General features: G+C 35.4%; 3 protein-coding genes across 3 annotated transcripts; 1 reads left to right on the forward strand and 2 right to left on the reverse strand.

Annotated features, from left to right (window-relative positions):
* Nucleotides 1-1992: 1992 nt before the first annotated feature.
* LOC108835947 (auxin response factor 18-like) lies at nt 1993-5641 on the reverse strand. The gene is made up of 11 exons (XM_057009472.1): nt 5041-5641; nt 4790-4905; nt 4613-4711; nt 4473-4529; nt 4149-4386; nt 3468-3723; nt 3272-3385; nt 3129-3201; nt 2658-3062; nt 2391-2578; nt 1993-2291 (listed from the first exon to the last, which is right to left on the reverse strand). The coding sequence occupies exons 1-11, from the start codon at nt 5081-5083 to the stop codon at nt 2174-2176; spliced, it is 1707 nt and encodes a 568-aa protein (XP_056865452.1). The 5' UTR covers nt 5084-5641; the 3' UTR covers nt 1993-2173.
* A 6100-nt stretch (nt 5642-11741) lies between these two features.
* LOC108836432 (glutathione S-transferase T3-like) lies at nt 11742-13597 on the reverse strand. Its single transcript, XM_018609589.2, has 3 exons — nt 12905-13597; nt 12626-12692; nt 11742-12091 (listed from the first exon to the last, which is right to left on the reverse strand). Exons 1-3 carry the CDS (start codon nt 13595-13597, stop codon nt 11742-11744), a joined length of 1110 nt encoding a protein of 369 aa, XP_018465091.2.
* Nucleotides 13598-17545: 3948 nt separating this feature from the next.
* LOC108855570 (aspartyl protease family protein 2) lies at nt 17546-19324 on the forward strand. The gene has a single exon (XM_018629419.2). It carries the CDS (start codon nt 17608-17610, stop codon nt 19057-19059), a length of 1452 nt encoding a protein of 483 aa, XP_018484921.2. The 5' UTR covers nt 17546-17607; the 3' UTR covers nt 19060-19324.
* The last annotated feature ends 2984 nt before the right edge of the window (nt 19325-22308 follow it).

The following is a 22308-nucleotide window of genomic DNA, read 5'->3' on the forward strand; positions in this document are numbered from 1 at the left end:
TATTTTTATTAAAGGACCAAAGCCCAAAACCAACAAAGATACAAAATTCAAAGGTCCAACCAAACACCAATCCATACAAACGGCCTGAAACCGGTGCAAAAAACCGACTAAACACATGTCGGTTTAGTTTTACGAGAGAAGACACGTGCAATCCCTCAACAGCAAGGGTTCCACGCATCACTTAACCTTCTACCGTCACTGATGATCGCCGGAAATTGACAGGCGCCGAAGTCGAAATCAAGCGCTCCTTGCCATACCTCCACATCGAAGATTTTTCCCACGGATAACGTTCATCGGCCCAGCCGAGATCTAATCCGGATCACCACAGCACACACACGGGATTTAATCCCATAATTACCAACTTTGTCTTCATCCCCATATCATCGACATCAGAGAGCACCATCGTCTGTCGAAATCTCATCCAAGCGGAAGACATAATCTACCTCCACTCACATCCATGAGTCACGTCGGACCCAACACCCAACCACACCAATCACCGGTGAAACCCAAAAATCAAGCCACCAAACCCATAATCATCCCAAAGCTGACAGACCATCATCGAAGAAGAAGATGTGATTTCCGGAGTCAAAGCCGACCGTCCATCAAAGAAAGATGCGACACCGGAACAGAACCGAATATGCAACACCGTGGAGCCATTCATGTCGGGAGAAAGAATTTATCGACATGCAAAGAAACAGAGGAAAAACTCCAAAATCCAGATCGACTGTGGCTGTAGAAACCTATCCCATCGATTGGAATCACTATAAAAGTGGCTGGTTTTAGTGAGAAGGTAGAGTAACTTTTTCTCTCAAAGAAAGCATATAATATCTTATATGTTACTTAATAAATGTTGTTGAATTGTTGGAAATATAGTAAATGCAAAGGTTAGAAAGTGTTAGAAAACAAAATAAAAGTTATAAAAACACTTAAATTAAGAAAAATATTATTTCGTACTTTTGTTGTAATAAGATATACATATAAATATTTAACTTTGCATTAATGGATAATCATTATAGGAATGTTAACTCACGTGTTGTTAAAAGGTAATTAACATGAGACTTTCTCTAAAATCATACAATGCTTAAAACCATAAACTTTTATAGTCAGATCATTGCGTAATTAATTAAAGTTAATTAGAGATACTAATTGCAGAAAATAGACATTGTTTATGTAGCATAATTAAAGGGGGGAAAATAAATTGGTTTAACATATATTCAAAGAAGAATTTTGTTTATGTAGCATAATTAAAGGGAAAAAATAAATTGGTTAAAGAGATGACCGACAGGAAGGCGACAAAAAGGAGTGGTAGGCCCTAAGATTTGGGGCGTGATTGAAATGTTTTAACTTTTTTCAAATTGAAGGACTGTTTTCTTCGATCAAGTCCTTTCCCTTTCCTGACGTTGTTGACACAATCCTCTCTCTCCAACTGCTACCTTCTTCACCTTACCACGTCCATTTGTTCAGCCCACTAGCTTCGTAACCTAGAAAGTATTCGGCCTACACTTTATATTTGGGCTTTAGAATATATTTGTATAAAATAATTTTAAGGGCAAAAATCGAAAACCGATCGTTTTTTATTAGGCCTATAAAAGCCCAGTTTATTACTTGGTCCAGAAAGACGAAAGCCCAGAATAGACGCTTCTTCTTCAAGCCATTTTCAAGCTTCTTAGTATACCATGGAACTTGCAAAAGAAGATACTAATTTTTTTTTTGAATATGTGGCTCTTTGACAGGGCAACATTTGAAGATCCAAAAAGAAACAAAAGGTTACTTTACCCAGAAGTAACACATCTACTTCTTCTGATCTTAGTATCATTATAATGGACTAGAGATGTTGATCTTGTGGTATATCCACTTTGTGTTTGAAGACTTAATTATGGTCTAATGGAGCATAACTGCATAAGTACATAAAGAAAGATGTGAACCGACACATCAACCACAGTCACAAACCGAACCATTTAAAACGCCAGCTTGAAAAATTGACACGAAAAGAAAACAAACAAGGCCCAACCCAAGGCCATGCAAGCCTTTTATATACACAGATTAAAAAACCGTAGTCTGGAGAACACCTTACACGACCATAATAAGTTACTAAAAACAACGTCGCTTAATAATAAAACCTTAAACTTATATCTAAAAACCACTCACCAAACTAATTACACGATTATTATTATTAATCCACCATACTTTCATCATTCTCTAACGACGAAGAACTCTTCAACTTAGTCGTCATCTTCTTAACCTCATCACTCGAATATATAAATATCTTCTTAGCCATCTTGCAAAACTCACTGCACAAACAAAAAAAATAGAACATTCAATAATGCAACCGTTAAAAAAAAGAAAGTCAAAATGGGTTTATTACTACTACTACTACTAGAGTTGCTTACTTCCATGGATCATCTCCAGCAAGCATCATGTCACCTTCATCATCAGTGAAGACAACGACCCATTTGTCTCGAGTAAGAAGCTGTCCTTTGATCTCAAACATCTCCTCAAGCTCCTTAATCAGTTCATCATACGATTTCAACAGCGTTAAGTCAACCGCACGTCCAACAGCTATCCCTTGCATTTGCACCTTTTAAAATCCCCAAAATAAAGAGTTTCAGAACACACTGTTTATGAGAGTTTTAGAGTGATAAAAAGAGATGATTTACTTTAGTTCGTGTCCTTGATTTGTGTTGCTTCTTAGGCTCATTAGCTGCGCTTGGAGTGATGGGTTCTTGACACTTGTCTGGAGGAATTGGAGCAGGAGGATTGCTTGTGAGATCAAATCCGAACAACCTATAGCAACTCGCTGGAGGAGGAGGAGGAGGATCAGCTTGTAATCCACCTAAGTTTCTCTCAGTGGATGATGGATCTTGGCTCTGAGGGAAGCCATACAAGAAAGTCGTAGGTGGAGCTGGAGTCAAAACAGATGACTCAACAGGTCTTGAACGCTTGCATTTGGGTTGTGATTGTTGAGAAGGTGTTGAAACTGGGGAAGATGACAAGAAAGGCTCAATCTCCCATGGTGAGACTCTGTCTGGTCTCTGAACTGTTGTTGGCTCATCCCATTGGACCTAAAGAAAGAATGTTAACTCATTATAAGTAAAACCTAAATGAACATTGAAATGGTTAAAAAGAACCTGCAAAGATCTCCATTTAGAAGCTGGCCACTGTGAAGATAGATCTCCAATTCCAACAATAGTACCAGTAAACCTGAAGAAACTCAAAACATTCAGAATCAAGAACAATGAACTAATTAATGATCAGAAAAGTGGAGTCTTACATTCTCTCAGGAGACTCTTCTCCTTCAAACCTCATCCTGAATCTTGTGCCAAGAGAGAATCCATGCTTCATAGCTTCCATATACTTGTTAACCCCTACTATGAACTGGCTTATCCTGAGAAAGACAGAAACTTTGTATCATAAATTAAAGGTACTAAAACATAGAAAGAGTAGAATCATGTAATATGTTGTTATACCTAGGCTTGTAAAACACAAGGAAGATAGTTTTGGTAACAACAGCATGAGAAGCTGTAGCAAGGACTCCCAAATGCATGCTCTGGCTCGAGATAACAGAAGTAGGCATTGTGCTCTGATGCCTAGCTAAACGCCTCACTCCAACTCTCAAATCTCCATTCTCACCCCTCAAGAACACAAAGGCATCTCCAGCTACAAGTCTTTTGGATGATACAAATGTACTCCAACCCGTTGTAAGCAAATGCCTCCTAGGTTGTCCTATAACCAAAAAAAAAAAAAAAACTCTCATATCTCATTTAGTCCAAAACACAGTTGCAAAAAACCAAAGCACTCCCTCAGTTTCTAAAAGATTCAAGTTCTTAAAAACAAAAAAAAATTGAAAGATACTTTTTTACATTTTTCCTTTTTTTGAAATAATGTTAAATTTATTCAAAAAAACTATTGTACAATGACTGTAAATGTAAAAACTTTTTTTACATTTTTCAATAAATTACTTAATGATAAACAGTAAATTTCAAAAATAATTAATTGTGTTTACTCAAAGTGTATTGTTTAACAATTATGGAAAACAGTTAACTATATAAAAACAATATAATCAAAATTTAATATGTTTTTATTTTTTTCTGAAAATTCTAATACATATATTTTTTTGTATATTCCAAGATGTAGTGACTGTTTGTTACCTCTGAAAATATGCTTGAACCTCCATTCAAACCCATGAAGATCTCTAGTCACAAGCTCTTGAGTAGGAGTAGCTTGTGTCATGTCCAAGGCAGGCAAGCATTCAGTAGCGTGTTTACGAAGAACAGAGAATCCACCATGAGTGCTTGTGTCTGAAGCTGTTAGAATCTTTACAAACGAGTGGAACGTTTGTTTTGTTGGTTCAACAATAGGTTGATCAAGACTTGTGAGTTCACTTTGCTGCAACACAAAAAAAAAAATTATTAAAATCACACTATTTATCAAAAAAAAATAACAATAAAAAAAAGTCTGCTTAAGAAACTTACATCTTCCTCTGGTTTTAATGTGATCTGAGCGTAGACTTCATCTGTTTCATGCTCAGCCTATATACATCCAAACATGTTAAAAAAAAAACAGATTCATGAGAAAAAAACAAACAAGAGTTATTATGATTCAAAGCTTTCACCTTTAACATGACACTGAGAACTCTACAAAGTATCTTGGGAGGAAGTTTGAAATCAGGTATCTCTTCTGATTCAATTCCCTGATTAGTTGAAGCCACAAGCTGCAAAAAAAAAACTCAGAAAGAGAATGAGGTAAAGAAGTAAAGAAGGTTAATTTGGTAAAAAAAAAAGACATATACTTGTTCCATGTGACCCTGAGGGAAGTAGAAAACTCTCTCTTCAGCAAGAGGAACCTCCACTAATGGACCTGCACAAGCTTTCCATAGCTCTGTGTATAGAGCATCGTTGTAAGACCCTGGAATAATAATCAAAACAAAAATGTAAACTTTGAAGTGGGTTTTTCTTTAAAAGCGAGAAAATGGAAGAAAAATTGAAACTTTACAAAGTAACCAAACAGAGTTAGTGGCTAACTCTCTTGTGTCTTACTTACTTGAGAAAGAGGTTGGGAGATCATTTCCATCTACATTCGCCATTGAAGAACACCAGAAGAAAAGAGGAAGAAGAGGAGGAGCCTTCACGAGCTAAGCACTACTCTTAACACCCATGAAAGAAACACAGACAGAGAGAGAGAAGAAATAAAAAGGACCCATGAAAGGAAGAAAATAAAAGCAAATAACTTTATAACAGGACACCAACGGACTGTTATGTCCGTATATTGATTTTGATTACAGAACGTAATTCAAGTTATAAAATCTCTCTCCTTTAGCTTCAGCCACGAAACCCATTCTCTCTCTCTCCCTCCCTCCCTCTTCAAGTTTCTTTTGTTTTGTCCCCTCAGAATCCGTGTTGTTTTGCCCCAACAATCACAAACTTCTCGCCGTTTTCCCTCTGCTTACTTAACCCCGATCTGCAGCAAACCAAAGCTGCTTCCTTTCTTTTTAAGAAGAAGAAGTCTCACGATATCATGCAAAGATTCACTCCTTCTCTCTCTCCTCTACATTTATAAATTGAGATTCTGGAGACCTGTTATTTCCACCCTCAGTAACTATACTACTTTAATTTATTTTAGTTAAATTTTCAAAATATAAAAAAAAATCTTTTTTGGGGTCAGGATATCCAACTGTAAATTTAAGGAAAACGAAGGGTCTCTCTCTACGTTACATAAATATTACGGAGATATTTAGTACGGTAGTACAGAGAGCCAATCTCAGCCGTCGGATAAAGACCCACACCGTGTCATAAATGAGCTACCATCTCCATAGAGCATGTGAAGCACTAACGCTATAGAAACTGATCCCGTTTCCGTTTAACACTTGACGGTGCCGTTACCCACAATCGTTTTTATTTTCCTTATGTCCGGATCGTGGCAGGCAAACGTGTCGGCTTCTGTATTATACCCCGGCCATATTTATTTTTACTTCTTCTTTTTTCATTACCAGTACTGTGGAGTGGGTTAATTGCACAATGTCCCTGTTTTTTCACTAGGACCCACAGCCATGGCTAAAACCCACACTCGCACAAGCCACGGCCATGACTCGTTATGGGACGAGCGCTTTGGGAAGTGTGTGAGTTGTGTTAGCACGTGCCAAGTCAGGTCTAAGCCACGCATGTGCTTCTTTTTACTCGTTTTCTTCACACGCGCTTTGTTATTAATAAATTACAGTTAAAACAAAATGAAAGTGGAGATTATTATATAAGGTGATAGATCATGCATATAACGATCATCATATCAAAATCAAGAAAAAGGATTAATGTATAATGTTAGCAAAAGGATTCTAACGTTCAGATGAAAAACAAATAAACCGTGAGAGAGGGGGAATCACGCGCTTCAGAAAACGAGAGTGGAGAAAAGTGAATATGAAGAAGCCATGCCGAAGTGTCGGAAGAGAAAGTGGTCCCCATCTGGACACGTCAGAGAGAGAACTTGCCACGCTGTAAGGTCGTATTCAAGACTGACACATGTCAAATGCTGACTTGTCCTACCAGTTTGCTCAATTACAGAGGAAAGAAAACCTGCTATCTCCTATACAACTATTTCATCTTTTATTTAATTTACCCGATGATAGATTGATAGTGAAAGATCCAAATATAAAATTACTTTTAATTTATGGGTATATGTTTGAACAAAAAAATATTTTGTGTGTATACATTTTAAAATCCAAATACTAGTATATTGGAAGAAGTTTCAACACGACTCCTCTTTTTTTTTGTCCGAAAAAACGACTCTTCTAAGAGTATCTCCAACAAGGAACTTCATTTTAAGGGCCAATGATCCTCAAAATGAGGGTTTGAGGGTGAGTTACTCCAACAAGGATCCTCAAATTTATTTTAAAAATTTTATGTAATTTGTATTTCAGTCCCTAACTTTAATATAAATTAACTATCATCATTATATTTTTCATAGATAGATAGTACATACACACTGAATTATAAAACATAATATTTATAAATACAATTTATTATAACACAAAATTACATAAAATAATAATAAAACATAGATTAATTCATAAAAATATAGAAAAATACAAATTACTCATTATTGCCATTTCCATAGTATTCCCATATATGATCAATCAACGCATTTCGAAGTAAGAAATGAGCTTCTCGATTTTTTTATCTGAAGATTACGAGTTAAAAACTGTTGGAATCGAGCATTTTCATTTATCGCCATTTCAACGGTTGCTTGTGGTGCCGGTCTTGCATCTCTAACCGGTGCGTTGATATTTAGTCTTGTACTTTTGATCTTTAATTTGTAATATATTATTCAATTTAATATAAATGTTCTGTGAAATAATAAATATCTTTTAAGTAATATTTTTTATTTATTTTATTTTAGTTTTAACATATTTTTATATTTTATGTAATAATATATATATATATGTATATATGTATATATATCTGTATATATAAGATATATTTAAAGATTTAAGTAAAATATAGTTACAAGGATTAAAGTAATAAGAAAATTAATATTAGTACAAATATATGTAAGTTACAAATTTATAAGGACTAAACTGAAAAGTAAATAGTGTTTTGAGGGCCTGAATAGTGGAACCTCAAATTCGAGGTTTCACTATTCAGGCTCTCAAAATTTGAAGATTTAAGGGTCTTTTGGAGAGACAAAAACCTTAAAATTTGAAGGTTTGAGGGTCTGTTGAAGATGCTATAACTATTGGCTTTCAAATCTTATATGCTAATAAGATATACCTATATAAAACTTAATTTATGTGTTCACAATATAACCTAATTTATACATAGCTAGAACGATGGAAAACATGAACTACTTCATGATATAATACCAGGGTCGGTCCGGACTACGTCCGGGATTTTCCTATAATTTTGTTATATATTTGGTGTTATATATATATATATATATAATAAAATATATGCTGTTAGGCGATTTTCCTTAATATTATTATCTTTTTTTGTCTAACAAATTTTTAATATTAAAAACTTGCTATTTTTTACTAAAAGTTATGTATAACATAATGAACAAAACAAATAATTGTTGTATTAAATTTTAGTTATTGTCTGAATATTTTAATCTTGCTTTATGTTTAACGTAAAATAATTATTAAAGATACACTAATTAAGTTTTACTTTCGCTTTAGAACCAATAAATTCGTAATTTTGAGGGGTCTTAGAACATTTATCTTTTAAAGTTTTTTTCTATAACATGTCCTACATATATTTTGATTTATTTGTATCATCTACATTTTCCAATATATATATATATATATATAATCAATTTTGAACAATGGTCATAATTGTATTTGTATAATATTTTTATTTTCTTGAACAAAATATTTATTAAAAAGTATAACCAATTATGTATTGTGGTTAAAATTCTATATCAAAAGCTGTCTTTGGATGTCATATGATAATGCATATGATAATGTATGATATGTACTTTGACATTTTTCTTAAAATAATAACAATGCATGATATGTAATCGAGGCTTTTTCATAGAATAAAACAATATAGACATCAAAAGTCATTTGTACAAAAACAATTTGAAAAATAAACTTTCAAATGGACATATAATTTTTATATACTTGAAAGAGAGGTTAGAATGGCATCTTAAGATAAATTTACAATTATTTTATAAACATTAAACATAATAGACCTCAATTTGTTTCTAATGTAGACTCTCTTTGATCCAAACTTATATCTTTTATTAGAATTTTATTTGATATAAATATATAAAAATAAATGCTTCAATGAATGAATAACTCAGACGGCAGATATTGCAATCAGAAGCTCATGAATCAGCGTGTCGCCGTCGAACAGTTAGGATTAGGGATGACCCTCATTTCTTCGGGCTGCATACACATCAAAATATACAGCGCAAAACATATTATATAAATGGGTAACGATAACCCGATTGCGCAATGGTTAAAGTCCACCAGATTTCTGAATAAATGAAACAATGAGTTTTACTGGTCTCGACAGGTGTCACGCTCACAAAACTAACTTTATGACATGGATCTTATGTGCTTTCACAAGGTTAGACAGAATATTTCTTTGTATATAAAGATTTTTTAATAAACTTTACATTGTTTTCTTTAAAAATTATTTATTTAATTTTCTTGTAAATTATTTATTGTCATAGAGTGCATTCATTATCAGTGAAAAGGTATAAAACAAAGTTAAGTCAACAAAATACTATTTCGATTTTCATAGTGTTTGGGATTTTTATGTTGTCCTCTAGATAGTTAGTTGTTACAACTTACCACTCGAAAATATATTATAGGGTTTTCTTAGTGCATCTCCAATTCTATTCTATTTTTTACACTAAATAGAATTTAAAGTAAAAGTGCTATAATAGTACTATATTTCTTACTTTATAATATAGTTAAGAATAGGTTTAGTCCAAATATAGAGTAACTTGTTTTTTTTGTTCATCATTTTATGTTTTACTCTAAAAATATCATTGGAATAAATTATAACTCTATTATAAAATTACTCTATTTTAAATAAAAAAATAAAGCAAACCATCAGAGACCGTCTTACTAATTAATAACATAAGCAATGCCCCGATTACCTAATAGTGTCTTTTGCATCATATTATTAACTATGAATGACTATGATGGTTGTCTATATTCTCTAATAACTATTTGATAAACATGGTTCAGATGTCTTATCAAAAACATGGATCAGATGAGAAAAGACGATTTTTTTTTTTTTTTTTTTTTTTTTTTTTTAGGTAGAAAAGACGATTTTATTTCTTTGAAACTTTTTAAAGCAGTTATTTGCCCAACTTCTTTTTTTTTTGTAAATTGTGCAATAATGTTGTACGGACGAATCCTTGCAAAGCAGCGAGGAGATTTGAAAGAATCGAATTTCATCACCAAATATGAGATTAAAGAGTAAAAAATAACAATATTGGAAATGGCAAGAGTAAGAAATTACCATATAAGTTATTCAAAGGAATTAAAATAATTTTCACAGTGATTCTTATTCTCTGCATGGGATTTCATGGCATATCAACAATGTCCTAATTAATTGCAACGTCATTTGTAGTTGCGTTCTTCTTCGTTGAAACTTTGAATTAATTTTGAAGTCAGTGGCTACTTTGATTAGCCGCGACGTATATTCTCTCTACTTGTAAATATTTAAACACAAAAAGCTAGAATAACAAACTAAATAAATAGGATTAGGAATATATGATCGTTCAAAGTGAATATGAACCCATGGATGGGAATAAATAACTATACATTAGTTAATTACTAACTTTTATTAAAAGTTGATTAGTGGTGTAGTGGAATCCATTACACGACATTATTTTATTTGAGTTTATTCTTCTTGGTTACTGTTGTACTCCATTTGATAATATTGTTAATCACTTGTTTAGTCATAGTCGCCACTCACCACGTAATTAAACAAGAATAAACGAATATTCTTTATTTTATATAATCATATATTGAATTAATCAACGGTACTCATTTGTTATAAACGAAAAGTTTGTGGAAAATACCATCATGGTCCTATCTTCTATAAAAAATTGAAATACGAAACAAGGTTATGGTAATAATTCTGTTTAATAATGTAACTTGTTTAATGGTTAAAATGATTGTTTGCGTAAGTTGAAATCCGGTAGAAAACGAAAGATTTGATTCGAACCTCGTATATAACTCAAACAAAAAATAATTTAACTTTCAACTTTAAAAATATATAGTTATTGTAAATTATTTTGTACGTTTTCACTATTTGACCGTACAACACATATCTTCCCTGTCTTCCATAATGTTCATATCGATAAAATATACATAATATCAGAAATATATACATATTGCTTTCTTTTGCCTTTGGGTGGAGCCTAATCAAGAGCATTTTGGGGGTAAAAGCTTCACGAACCCGTAGCATAGGTCTTGTTAGACAATAAACAATGTAAACTATATAGCATATATTATTCCGCACTCATGTTGTACCTCTATTAACATGTCTTCCAAGTATCTGTATTGATATTAGTAGTCTTTTTAAAAAAAAATCATCCATTTTAAGTTGTACCAAAAATGACTCTTCCCTTCTCTCAAAGGGTAAGAAGTCTAAGAACTCTAACCTTGTTAACGATCAAGATTAACTCCGATATAGTTTAAATTATCTCTCTAGTCAATAACATCATGCAGATTATCATATTTTGCAAGTAACACATAAAAAACTGACAACTAAAGACCGTGTCATTGTATTTCAAATTATCAACGGAGTTAATTAGCACGTACATGTGTGTGTGTAGACTCTAGAGTATGGGGATCTATTTGAATCTGGCTCTCGCAAAGTCACATGTAATGGACAAGTTTCATTTATGTGGAGGATACGATCAATACATAATGTAGGACGGTACACATCTATAATTTTTTGTAGTCTATATTGTCTGTGGATCTAAGGGCATCCGCATTAGTGAACCCCTTGATGGGGTTCATAAGATTTTTTTATTATTTTTTTGGTGGGACCGTGAACAGTGATGAACCTCTATCTAGTGTGCATCTGTATTAGTGAACCCGAAAATGAAGTTCTTAGGAATAAAATAATATATAAATTTTTTTTTTCTAATACTTTGAGGATTCATAAATAAAATAAAATATATATTAAATTTTTAAAAAGTTTTGATTCAATACAATGATTATTGATTACATAATTTTTTTTTAAAGTTTTTATTCAATACATTGACAATTGACTAACATACAAAGATTATTCATCAACATTACCAAATTTTTGCCATATATTTTCAACTAAATCAGCTTTTAAACGAGCATGTATCTGTGAATCCCGAACCTCATTGCGAATGACACGGCTGATATTACCGATATTAAAACTTGTTGTGCCTTGCACCTGGGAACTTCTGCTTGACTCTCCTGTCTCGAACTCAGAAGTATCAATTTGACCGTATCCGCTTCGTTCGTTCTCTACTATCATATTGTGCAATATGACACAAGTTCTCATAATCTTTCCTATCTTTTTCTTGTCCCATAGTAGAGCTGGGTTTCTAACTATCTTTTCTGGTGGATTCTTGATGTTCAGCAAATAGTGTTGCTTTATATCTTTATAAAGTTAACATTTATGTTAGAAAAAAAAAATGTTAACATTTATGTTAGAAAAAAAAATGTTAACATTTACTACCATGGATCTTTTTATATTTTTAATACTTATAGTTATAAAGTTAACATTTATGTTAGAAAAAAAAAATGAAGTGAGAAAGTTACTAGAATGGCAAAGACAAGGGAGATGAGCGTTTGTTGCAAAGTGACCAATGAGATATGCTTGTTGCAAGAGTTTGTTGCACAAAGAGAAAGCAAAGATAGATGAGAGAAATGAGAGTTTGGTGCACAAAGAGAAAGCAAAGACATAGTTATATATAGAGACATATCGGGTACATACACCCGTGAGTATGAAACATACATGATTGAGAGACATATCGGGTACATACACCCGTGAGTACAAAACAGAAGAAATAAACTAAACATACATGATTGTTTAAAGCCGTGATGGAAAGAGAAGTGTAGAAACAAACAAAATCTACACTTTCCCGTGATTGAAACAGACCTACACTACTACCCGTGCCTCATAATACAAACAGACTGAACAAGGATCCACCTCCACACGCATCAACCTCCACACGCATCCACCTCCTGCAACCGCGACCTGCAGACAAGTAAACAACAGGTTCAAACAAGAACACAACAGATTCAATAAACAAGTAAACAACAGGTACAAACAAGTTCAGACAAGTTCAGACAAGTAAACAACAAGTTCAGAACAACATGTACAAACAAGTTCAGACAAGTTCAGACAAGTTAAAATGCAACTAACCAAATCACAGCATTTCAGCTATGAGCTTTTTTTTTCAGAGACACTTCTTCATCAGAAAGTGTCTCAACTTTTCTGCCTAGCAGGCGTTCAAGCAGCTTCTGTTTGGAAATGGTTTTTTTCTCTGCTAGTATGGTCTCTATCTTATCAAAAGCTGCTTCTTTCCTGTGCTTCTTGCGTTTGGCTGCCTTTATACCAGGAGGCCTCACATCTTCCTCCTCACCGACGTCCTCCACAGGGTCCTTCCTTTTCTCCTTCGCACCTTCTTTGGAGAGAACGTTTGATCTCAATTTTTGATCAAACCTCAGTTCCCTCCAACAATGTTCCATGGTGAACTTGACTTTATAGTCATTGAAGAAGATATCATGGGCCGCCTTCATGACATCATTCTCATTAGTGCCACTCGCTTGCTCCCTCAATGCGGTTTCATGGCTTCCGACAAACCTGTTAACCTGCTCATTGACTCTTCCCCACCTCTGCTTACATTGACCCCACGGTCTAGGAACGGAGCCAACGAGTTGAGGGCTAGCATTGAAGTGCTCTTCAATTCTCTTCCAAAACGCCCCTGCCTTCTGGTCAGTACTCACAATGGGATCCTTGCTAGTGTTCAACCAAGCACTGATCAGCACCACGTCTTCCTTGGTTGTCCACTTGCGCCTTTCCACCGGTTTAGGAACCTCAGAACACCCTATGTCTATTGTTTCACTGCTATGGGAAGCTATTAGGGAAAAAGGATCCATTTTGGGTTGCGATGTGTTTTCAAGGTTGGTTTCGGTTTTAAAGTTTGTGTGTTGCAGATGTGGTTTGTGTGTGTTTTAAAATGAGGATTGCCTATGTTTTAAACTAGTTTTGCCTTTCAAAGGACAAATAAATTAAACATACTCTAACAACCAACAATTAATTATTGTTAACTACACTACAACTAGCTTCACAGAGAGCATTCATTATACACATCAAATCAATTTTAAACTCGCCACCATTCATTACGCAACTAACCAAAACAATTGTCTTGAAAAAAATTCAAGACAATTGTACTTCAATTTTACCTACTTCAATTCAGTTCCACTTCTACTATACCTAGTTCAAGTTCAGTGTTACTATTTCTAATTCAAGTTCAGTGTTACCTTTTCTTTTTAGTCGAAGCAGACCTTCTCCAACTGCGAGACCTGCACAGTGAGGTTATAAACCTCAGCGTTGAGGTGATCAACAACCCCAGTGAGGCTTTTAACCTCTGCCTGGACATGTAAACAAAGAGAGACAATGTGTTAGTCAAGTAATAAAATGAAAACAAAAATATTACAGAGAACATAAAAAACAAAGAGAGACAACGAGGCTTTACCTCCAGTCCCTCAATCTGTTGTTTCAGCTCCGGCACCCACTTGATCAGCTGCTCAGCCTCTTCCACACGCTTAGTCAAGATTTCGAGTTGCTCCTGGACACCAATCACCCAAGGCTGACGATAATGTAACCCATCACCCTTGTTGACAACAAAAACAAAAACAAATATGAGAAACAATTACTATAAGAGATACAAAAACACAAAAATATATGCTAGAAGAACCCTTACCTCGTAGTGAATGCACGTGAAGAACCGCTTCCCAGGAAGAGTGTCGTACTGGTCCTTCCCCCTCACCTCGTTAATTATCCTCCCACCACAGGGACACCTCGTCGGAATCCCATACTCCGAATCAGCCACGTATCCCACCATATTCGTGTGCTTCATCTGCCTCTTTGCCTCACTTCTATCTTCACCGGGATCCATCTGTACCATAAAGAGAACAAGATGAAGTAAGAAAGAAACCACAACTCGATTAGCCAAGAAAACACAAAAAGCATGACAATATCAAACCGCATGACAATTTCAAACCGAAAATCGAAACCCACATATCGATTTCGAACCCTAACTCGAAACCCCCAAATTCGATTTTCAATCACCGAGCCCTAATCGATTAGCCAAGAAAACACAAAAAGCATGACAATATCTAACCGCATGACAATTTCAAACCGAAAATCGAAACCTACATATCGATTTCGAACCCTAACTCGAAACCCCCAAATTCGATTTTCAATCACCGAGCCCTAATCTTTTAAATGAAAGGGTAATCGTTTAAATCAAACGGTGAAACCCCTCGAAACTAACCTCAGATCGTCGAGGAGATAGTCCGGCGTCGATTAGATCGTCAAAACCTCTGGGAATCAGCGTCGCTTGAGATATCACCTCCGAGAGAGACAAACCCTAGTTTTCGAAAAGAGGAGAGAAAATGAGAGAGAGATCTCGATACCCGGTTTTCCAATGCGTTTACGCGATAGAGCGTGGCCACTGGACGAGCGACACGTGCCTTGAACCCGTATCATACGGGTTCAGTGGGAAGGATCGGTTCACCGATTAAAACCACCTTTTTCATTTATTTTTTTAGTTTGGGCCTATGAACTCGAGCCCACGAACTCGTGGAAATACCTCAATGCACATGCCCTAATAAGACTATGACCGTCGAGATCAGTAATATATTGATTGGTACCAGTATAAACGTCGTTTCACATGAGCAAACAAGAAAATGATATGATAAGATTAATAGTTGAATCATACAAACTTTCCAAATATGAAAAAGTGAGACTTTCGCATTACACATCAAAAAGAATTCAAATGCTGTAATCATATCATTCGCACACTCTTTGGCTCTTTCTCTTCGTTCTCCAACCTGAGGTGGAGCACGCAGATTGTCAATTATTCAGGGGTATTTTAGTAACTGTACATAAGAAATGTCGTCCGTACATGTAGAAAAGATCGAACGGGGTCGCTTTCGACCTAATTCACACTCCCACTTTACCGTTAGGTCAAGCTCCCATCTGAGAGAATCTTTTTGAGATCCATTATCAAGAATTTAAAAAGAGTCTGTACTTTTTAATTCAGCTAATCAGTGTTATATGCACATCATTACTTCGACAGGTGATTGATCAATTTATTTTATAATCACAAATGGAAAGTAAAGAACAGCCAAAATACAAAAACATATACAGATTTGATTTACAACATTAGTTTATTACATGTATATATATATACTGCAAAAGAGATTGTGTAATTTTGGGTGAGTGAAATGATACAATGTAATGTTAGATTGAGGTAAAAAAAGGGTAAACTAATAATATAAGAGAAGAGGGGACCATGAAAATAGATGTATCACATGATCTTTCTCTGGCTCTCTGAATATGGGCCTCAAGATCTCTTCCTCCCCATTATTTGTGCCTGCGAAACCTTCTGGTTCTGGATAAGTCTTAACTCATTTGTCTAAATGTTTCTGGAATTATAGCAGCTAACAATCAGAGAATGAATCTTTGGATGATATAACATATATTTTGTCTTATCATATAACTAAGATGCTAGTTTTTAATAGGAAATTCCAAGTAATAATCTGATTAATTTTCTGAACACAAATATGTAATTAATGTGAAAAACTAGAATGAATGATTGGATGTTTGGATGATCTAACATATATTTTGAATGTTTGAACATATAACTAGAATGTATGTTTGGATGATCTAACATATATTTTGTCTTAGCATATAACTAAGATGCTAGTTTTTAATAGGGAATTCCAAGTAATAATCTGATAAATTGTCTGAACACAAATATGTAACTAATGTAAAAAAGGATGACAATTATTGAGAGAGGGTAGGGACCAAGGGAGGATGAGTTTTATAGGCTAAAGACTCAAGAAAGGGAAATTACAAAGAGATGGCTCAATTATGGGTGATTAATTCATAGAGTAGAGTAGATTAGTAGGCAAGGGCCTTCCCCATTCCTAGCTGTTCTTCTATTTCTATTTCTGAATCGCTCACTAAATTTTTTTTTGGAACATTTTAGTTTTAGTTTGAAATTGAAAACCAAAATGTATCACCTACCCACTCTTCCTTCCATGTTGTTTTTTAGTTTCTTAATTAGTCTGTTAGTTCTTTGATCAAAAAAAAAAGTCTATTCGTTCTTTCAGAAAAAAAAACTAGCTGACTTCAAAACTGATCTTAACACACAGACAACATACCCCTGTTGTGATTTGTATGAAAAAGTTCTCAAATATGATCTTCATAATCTACTAAGTACTAACCATAAAATCTGAACTATGGAACTATTTCTTCTTTTCGCTCGTCTCCAAATTCTTACTATCAATGGGCTACAAAAGGCTTTTGAGACGAGCTAATATCTTTTATCTTTTCATATTGAATTACTGAAATTCTTTAACTCAGAGATTTCTTTAAAGCCCTCAATACATTTTGGCTGGGCTATGAAACCTATTTATTGGCTATAACATGGGCTTACATCTCAATAAAATAAAGTACCGAAACTACGAAGAAAATTTATTTGGGCCATGAAACCCATCTACGGTGATAAACATGGGCTTGGTCCTCAGTAAACAGATAAGGTTCCACCAACACTTGAACTCAGATTATTGGATTTCAGTCCAATAATTTCAAGATTCACACAACTAAATTAATATTATCTCAAATTGTTTAAAAAATATATATATTAATAGAGTTCGTTAGGTGGAAATGTGAAAAAAGTCAATAATTTCGTTATGATGATTTTACTTTGTATATAAAAATAAAAAGGAAAAAAAATAAAGTCTGTCCGTAATAATTAAAGTAAAGTACGCTTTCACACACGAGCTTCCTTTGCCTTTTTATATGCTTTGCTTTGTAGTAGACAACCTAAACTCTATACAGATCCTTGTGACAATAGTTAAATTTAAAAACCACTATGGGAAGAAAAGTCCAAAACACCCTCATCTTCTCCGCCGTTCTCTTCCTCTCACTCTCCTCCGCCGCGTCTTCTTCCTCCCAATACAACACCCTCGTCGTCAACACTCTCCCTTCCTCCCCAATCCTCTCATCTCCCGACGAATCCGAATCCTTGACCACTGTGTCCGAATCCACAACTTCACTCTCCCTCCACCTATCCCACGTCGACGCTATCTCCTCCTTCTCCGACGCAACCCCGTCGGAGCTCTTCAACCTCCGTCTCAAAAGAGACTCTCTCCGCGTCGAGTCTTTAACCAGCCTCGCCGCCGTCCGAAATGTCACGAGGAGAAGAACTCCACGCGCGTCCGGCGGGTTCAGCGGCGCTGTTATCTCCGGTCTCTCGCAAGGAAGCGGAGAGTATTTCATGAGGCTCGGCGTCGGGACTCCGGCGACTAACATGTACATGGTCCTCGACACTGGAAGCGACGTCGTTTGGCTACAGTGCGCTCCTTGCAAAGTGTGTTACAACCAATCCGACGCGATCTTCGACCCGTCCAAATCCAAAACCTTCGCCACCGTCCCGTGCGGTTCTCGTCTCTGTCGGAGGTTGGACGACTCGACGGAATGCGTCAGACAAAGAAGCAAGTCTTGTCTCTATCAAGTCTCGTACGGAGACGGATCGTTCACGTTGGGAGACTTATCGACCGAAACGCTGACTTTTAAAGGCGCACATGTCGATCACGTGGCGGTGGGATGCGGCCACGATAACGAAGGATTGTTCGTGGGCGCGGCTGGGCTGTTGGGCCTGGGCCGCGGAGGGTTATCTTTCCCGTCGCAGACGAAAAACCGTTATAACGGTAAGTTCTCCTACTGTTTGGTGGACCGGACGAGCTCCGGTTCGGCTTCTAAACCGCCTTCGACCATCGTCTTCGGAAACGACGCCGTTCCGAAAACCTCCGTTTTCACGCCGCTGCTGACTAACCCGAAGCTGGACACTTTCTACTACTTGCAGCTTCTCGGGATCAGCGTCGGCGGTGCGCGCGTTCGTGGCGTCTCGGAGTCGCAGTTCAAGCTCGACGCCGCCACCGGAAACGGCGGAGTTATCATCGACTCCGGCACCTCCGTCACTCGGCTGACTCAGCCGGCTTACGTGGCGCTCAGAGACGCGTTTCGTCTCGGCGCGAAGAGGCTGAAACGCGCTCCGTCGTACTCTCTGTTCGACACGTGTTTCGACCTCTCCGGGATGGCGACGGTGAAGGTCCCGACGGTGGTGTTTCATTTCGGCGGCGGAGAGGTTTCGCTTCCGGCGAGTAACTATCTGATTCCGGTGAACACTGAAGGGCGGTTCTGTTTCGCGTTCGCGGGAACGATGGGGAGTTTGTCGATCATTGGGAACATACAGCAACAGGGTTTCCGGGTCGCTTATGACTTAACCGGGTCACGGATCGGGTTTCTGCCTCGCGCGTGTTAAGATTGACTGATTTATTTACCAAACTCTTTATGGGTGAGAAAGCACTTTATCTACATTGTCATCATCAGTGATTTATCATACTATACTCATTAGTAGGCTATTAACTCATTGTTAATGGAGGAGATCCCGAGATGGAGATTTTTATTTCTATATTGTTTAGATACGGTTTAAAATTGTATTTCTTTACTTTCAAGTCAAAGAGGAGTAAATCTTAAGTGTATTGTTTTTCTTTGAATGTTTTTAATAAAAGTAAAATTATTGGTTATTTCGCTATATTGTAGAGTAATAGATCTTTTTGCAATTCTCCACCTGATAGCACTTTGGTCATTCATCCAAAAATGTATACTCTTCTGGAAGTTATTTGCACTATCTTTACGAGTTAAGATCAGTTGTGTCAATCACTAGACTAGCTCACTCAGATTTTTAATAACTAATACATATCTAACTTACATAATTTCATATAGACCACTAGGTTCATTACTACCAAACAGTTTCAAAATTAAATTCCATGAATCTTCTTCGCAGTATTGCATTACCATTAGACAATATATTAGCATAATAACTAGCTATCTTTTTTTTTTTATTTTAATGCGTAATTCATCCTTCTATGCATTTTTGTGCATAACCTATGGTTTGGTGCATCTCGATATGGGGTGGACATGTACACTTGTGTTTCTCTCCATGTGAGCGAGAGAGTAGAGTGTGGACAGTTCTTGGTCTATTGTGTATTTTAAGAAGGAATCAATAATTCGGAAACTGAAGCAAGATAATTTCTTCAGAAAGTAACAAATCAAATACTTCTGTTTTTTTTTGTCAAAAACAAATCAATAATATAATGCCTAGTAATCCAATTTTAGATATCAATTATAATTCGATCAAAAAAAAAGATATCAATTATAAAAAAAAAAATCTCGAAGAGGATACAGAGACAAAGTGCGGCACATGGACCCATATGGTCAAAATAATGCAGCCACCGAACGAGCCACCAGTTTTATACTCATTTTCTTTCCCGCCGTTTCCTCCGCAAACATCTCCTCTTTCTCAATCACTTGCGCTTTTAGTGGAGATGTGATGACTGATGAGTCATTTTGACACTTGCGGTTCTACAAAGTAAAAATATTTTTTTGTTTGTCAACCTAAAAAAAGCACTAATTTATTAGATAACTAGTCGACTTTTAGAGATAAAGTGATGCCTTAAAAATTAAAATATATAGCCAGCATATCATCTGTCTTACAAAAAGTTATATTAACCATGATATTATAAAAATAATGTTGTTTTTTGAACTGTAAATGTTAGTTTGTAATTCATTTATCTTTCAACCGTTATTTTCAAAGGTATTAAAACAGCCTTAAAATGTTCATATATATATTAAAAATCGAAAATGTTTAAATATTAAAATAGACGACAACTTTCCCTAACATGATGACAATTTGCATTTCCGAGTTATTCGAGGACAAATGTCTTGTTAGATATTAGTAGAAAAATGACTCGAAGTCGAGGAATCTATGTCATATTTGCACGTGACATATCAGACAAAGGAAGAAAATATTGTCCCAATCACTCAAATATCTCTCCACTTATCTATTTCTTAACTTTGTTTATTTTGTCAACGAAAAGCCCGGTGGGCTGACATGTTGTAATACAGTCCATAAAAACAAAGACACATAACAAACACAAAGGCCTATAAAACATCAGTTAACCAGTGATTTAACTACTTAACTCATATAGACATCAGTTAACCAGTGATTGATCTACTTAACTTAACTCATATAGAAACAGTTGTTAAGTCAAATCTCTGATTTATGTGTTATAAAAAAAAGAGAGTCAAATCTCTGATTCTGTGAAGCCTTTTCTTTTCTCAGACCAAATCCCAACATGGAAGAAGATTGTACAATGACATGTTCTATTTGAAAAACTAATGATGAAACATGAAAGCTGGATCGTTGTTGTTCTCGCTTTTTCTTTTACGTGGTGCCGTGGTGGTAAAGATGTTCTTTTACGTGGTGCCGTGGTGGTAAAGATGATCACTATCATTAGATCGAATTCTTTGTGGATAATTTTCATTTATTTTTTAAAGAAGGTCTGAGTTTGCTTAAGATGAAGAAGAATAAATTGTTCCTTTACATTATACTTAGTCTTTTAAATGGCTTTGAACCCAAGCTACATTTCGTTACTCATTTCTCATGTCATATCCTTTTTTATTTTTTGAATTGAATATTAAATTTAATTCAAAAGAAAAAAATCTTGTTACAAATATGTGTGTCCTTTTCAAAATTTCTAAACAAGATTAAAACGAAAAATTGAAAACTCTTGGATCCAAACTCTTCTTTCACTTCCTAAATCATCATTCCTCTCAAATCTACCTAGCTCTCACTCCTATTAGACAGCCAACACTCACTCCTACTGGATAATCAGCTCTCACTCCTACTGATTCCTTCATCAAATCATCTTGTCTTCTTCTCATAACTATCTATCTCTCACTTCTACTAGGCAGCCATCACTCACTCCTACTGGACATCAGCTCTCACTCTTACTGAACTTTCTCAATCAGTTGCTTCACACTTTTTACTCTTACGACTTCCTATCTTGTGCTAAACCATGTAGTCATTCCACCTTCATATTTATTATCTTCCCTTCGCCTAATCACTGTGAATTTGTTCCTCATCTCCTTAACGTCAAAAAGTTACGTAAACTGATCGATTTCTTTTAAGTTCTTATTAAAGTAAAAAGTAATGTTTTTTTCATAAGCCATCAGAGTTTATTTAGTGGTCCATCTAATTCTAAGTAGTTTTGAGTTTTGACAATTAAAATTTACTACTAGCTATACTATTTTTAAAGAGATTATGCATTTTTTTCAAAAAAATGATTAGTTTGCAGATACAAATATTAACCCTTGAGTTTCTGGGCAACTGATGCTTAGTAGTGAACCAACTACTAAGCTCACATTTTCAGGCTCAGTGTTTATGATTTTTGCTCCAGGTTTGTAGAGACAGATGGTAAAAGCTATAATCGGGTCAGGCGGAAGGAGATCAGGAAAATCATTTTAAGCGCACATATTTCGAAAGTAAGATTTAATTCACTTACTAAAGACTGGTGGCATTGGTTATGCTCTGATACTGGTAATTGTGACTGCTTTTGTGTTCAGTTTTTTGCGAGTCACCACTGGATAGTTCAGATATACAAGCTGAAACCTCAAAAGAACATGATTCGTGGTAGATAAAATTAAAAAAGCTGAAACTGGTAAATCA

Source organism: Raphanus sativus, chromosome 4 (assembly GCF_000801105.2).
Source record: "Raphanus sativus cultivar WK10039 chromosome 4, ASM80110v3, whole genome shotgun sequence".
Lineage (NCBI taxonomy): Eukaryota > Viridiplantae > Streptophyta > Magnoliopsida > Brassicales > Brassicaceae > Raphanus > Raphanus sativus.

What these genes read in the sequence shown, in the direction of transcription:
- LOC108835947 (XM_057009472.1), bottom strand. Translation starts at nt 5,083, where the DNA reads ATGGCGAATGTAGATGGAAATGATCTCCCAACCTCTTTCTCAA. An exon ending in AATCAAGGACACGAACTAAA is followed by an intron (nt 2,579 to 2,657) that starts GTAAATCATCTC and finishes GGATTTTAAAAG; the next exon opens with GTGCAAATGCAAGGGATAGC. An exon ending in GCTGGAGATGATCCATGGAA is followed by an intron (nt 2,292 to 2,390) that starts GTAAGCAACTCT and finishes TTGTTTGTGCAG; the next exon opens with TGAGTTTTGCAAGATGGCTA.
- LOC108836432 (XM_018609589.2), bottom strand. Translation starts at nt 13,597, where the DNA reads ATGGATCCTTTTTCCCTAATAGCTTCCCATAGCAGTGAAACAATAGAC. An exon ending in AGACACTTTCTGATGAAGAA is followed by an intron (nt 12,693 to 12,904) that starts GTGTCTCTGAAA and finishes ACTTGTCTGCAG; the next exon opens with GTCGCGGTTGCAGGAGGTGG. An exon ending in GGTGGATCCTTGTTCAGTCT is followed by an intron (nt 12,092 to 12,625) that starts GTTTGTATTATG and finishes AACTTTATAAAG; the next exon opens with ATATAAAGCAACACTATTTG.
- LOC108855570 (XM_018629419.2), top strand. Translation starts at nt 17,608, where the DNA reads ATGGGAAGAAAAGTCCAAAACACCCTCATCTTCTCCGCCGTTCTCTTC.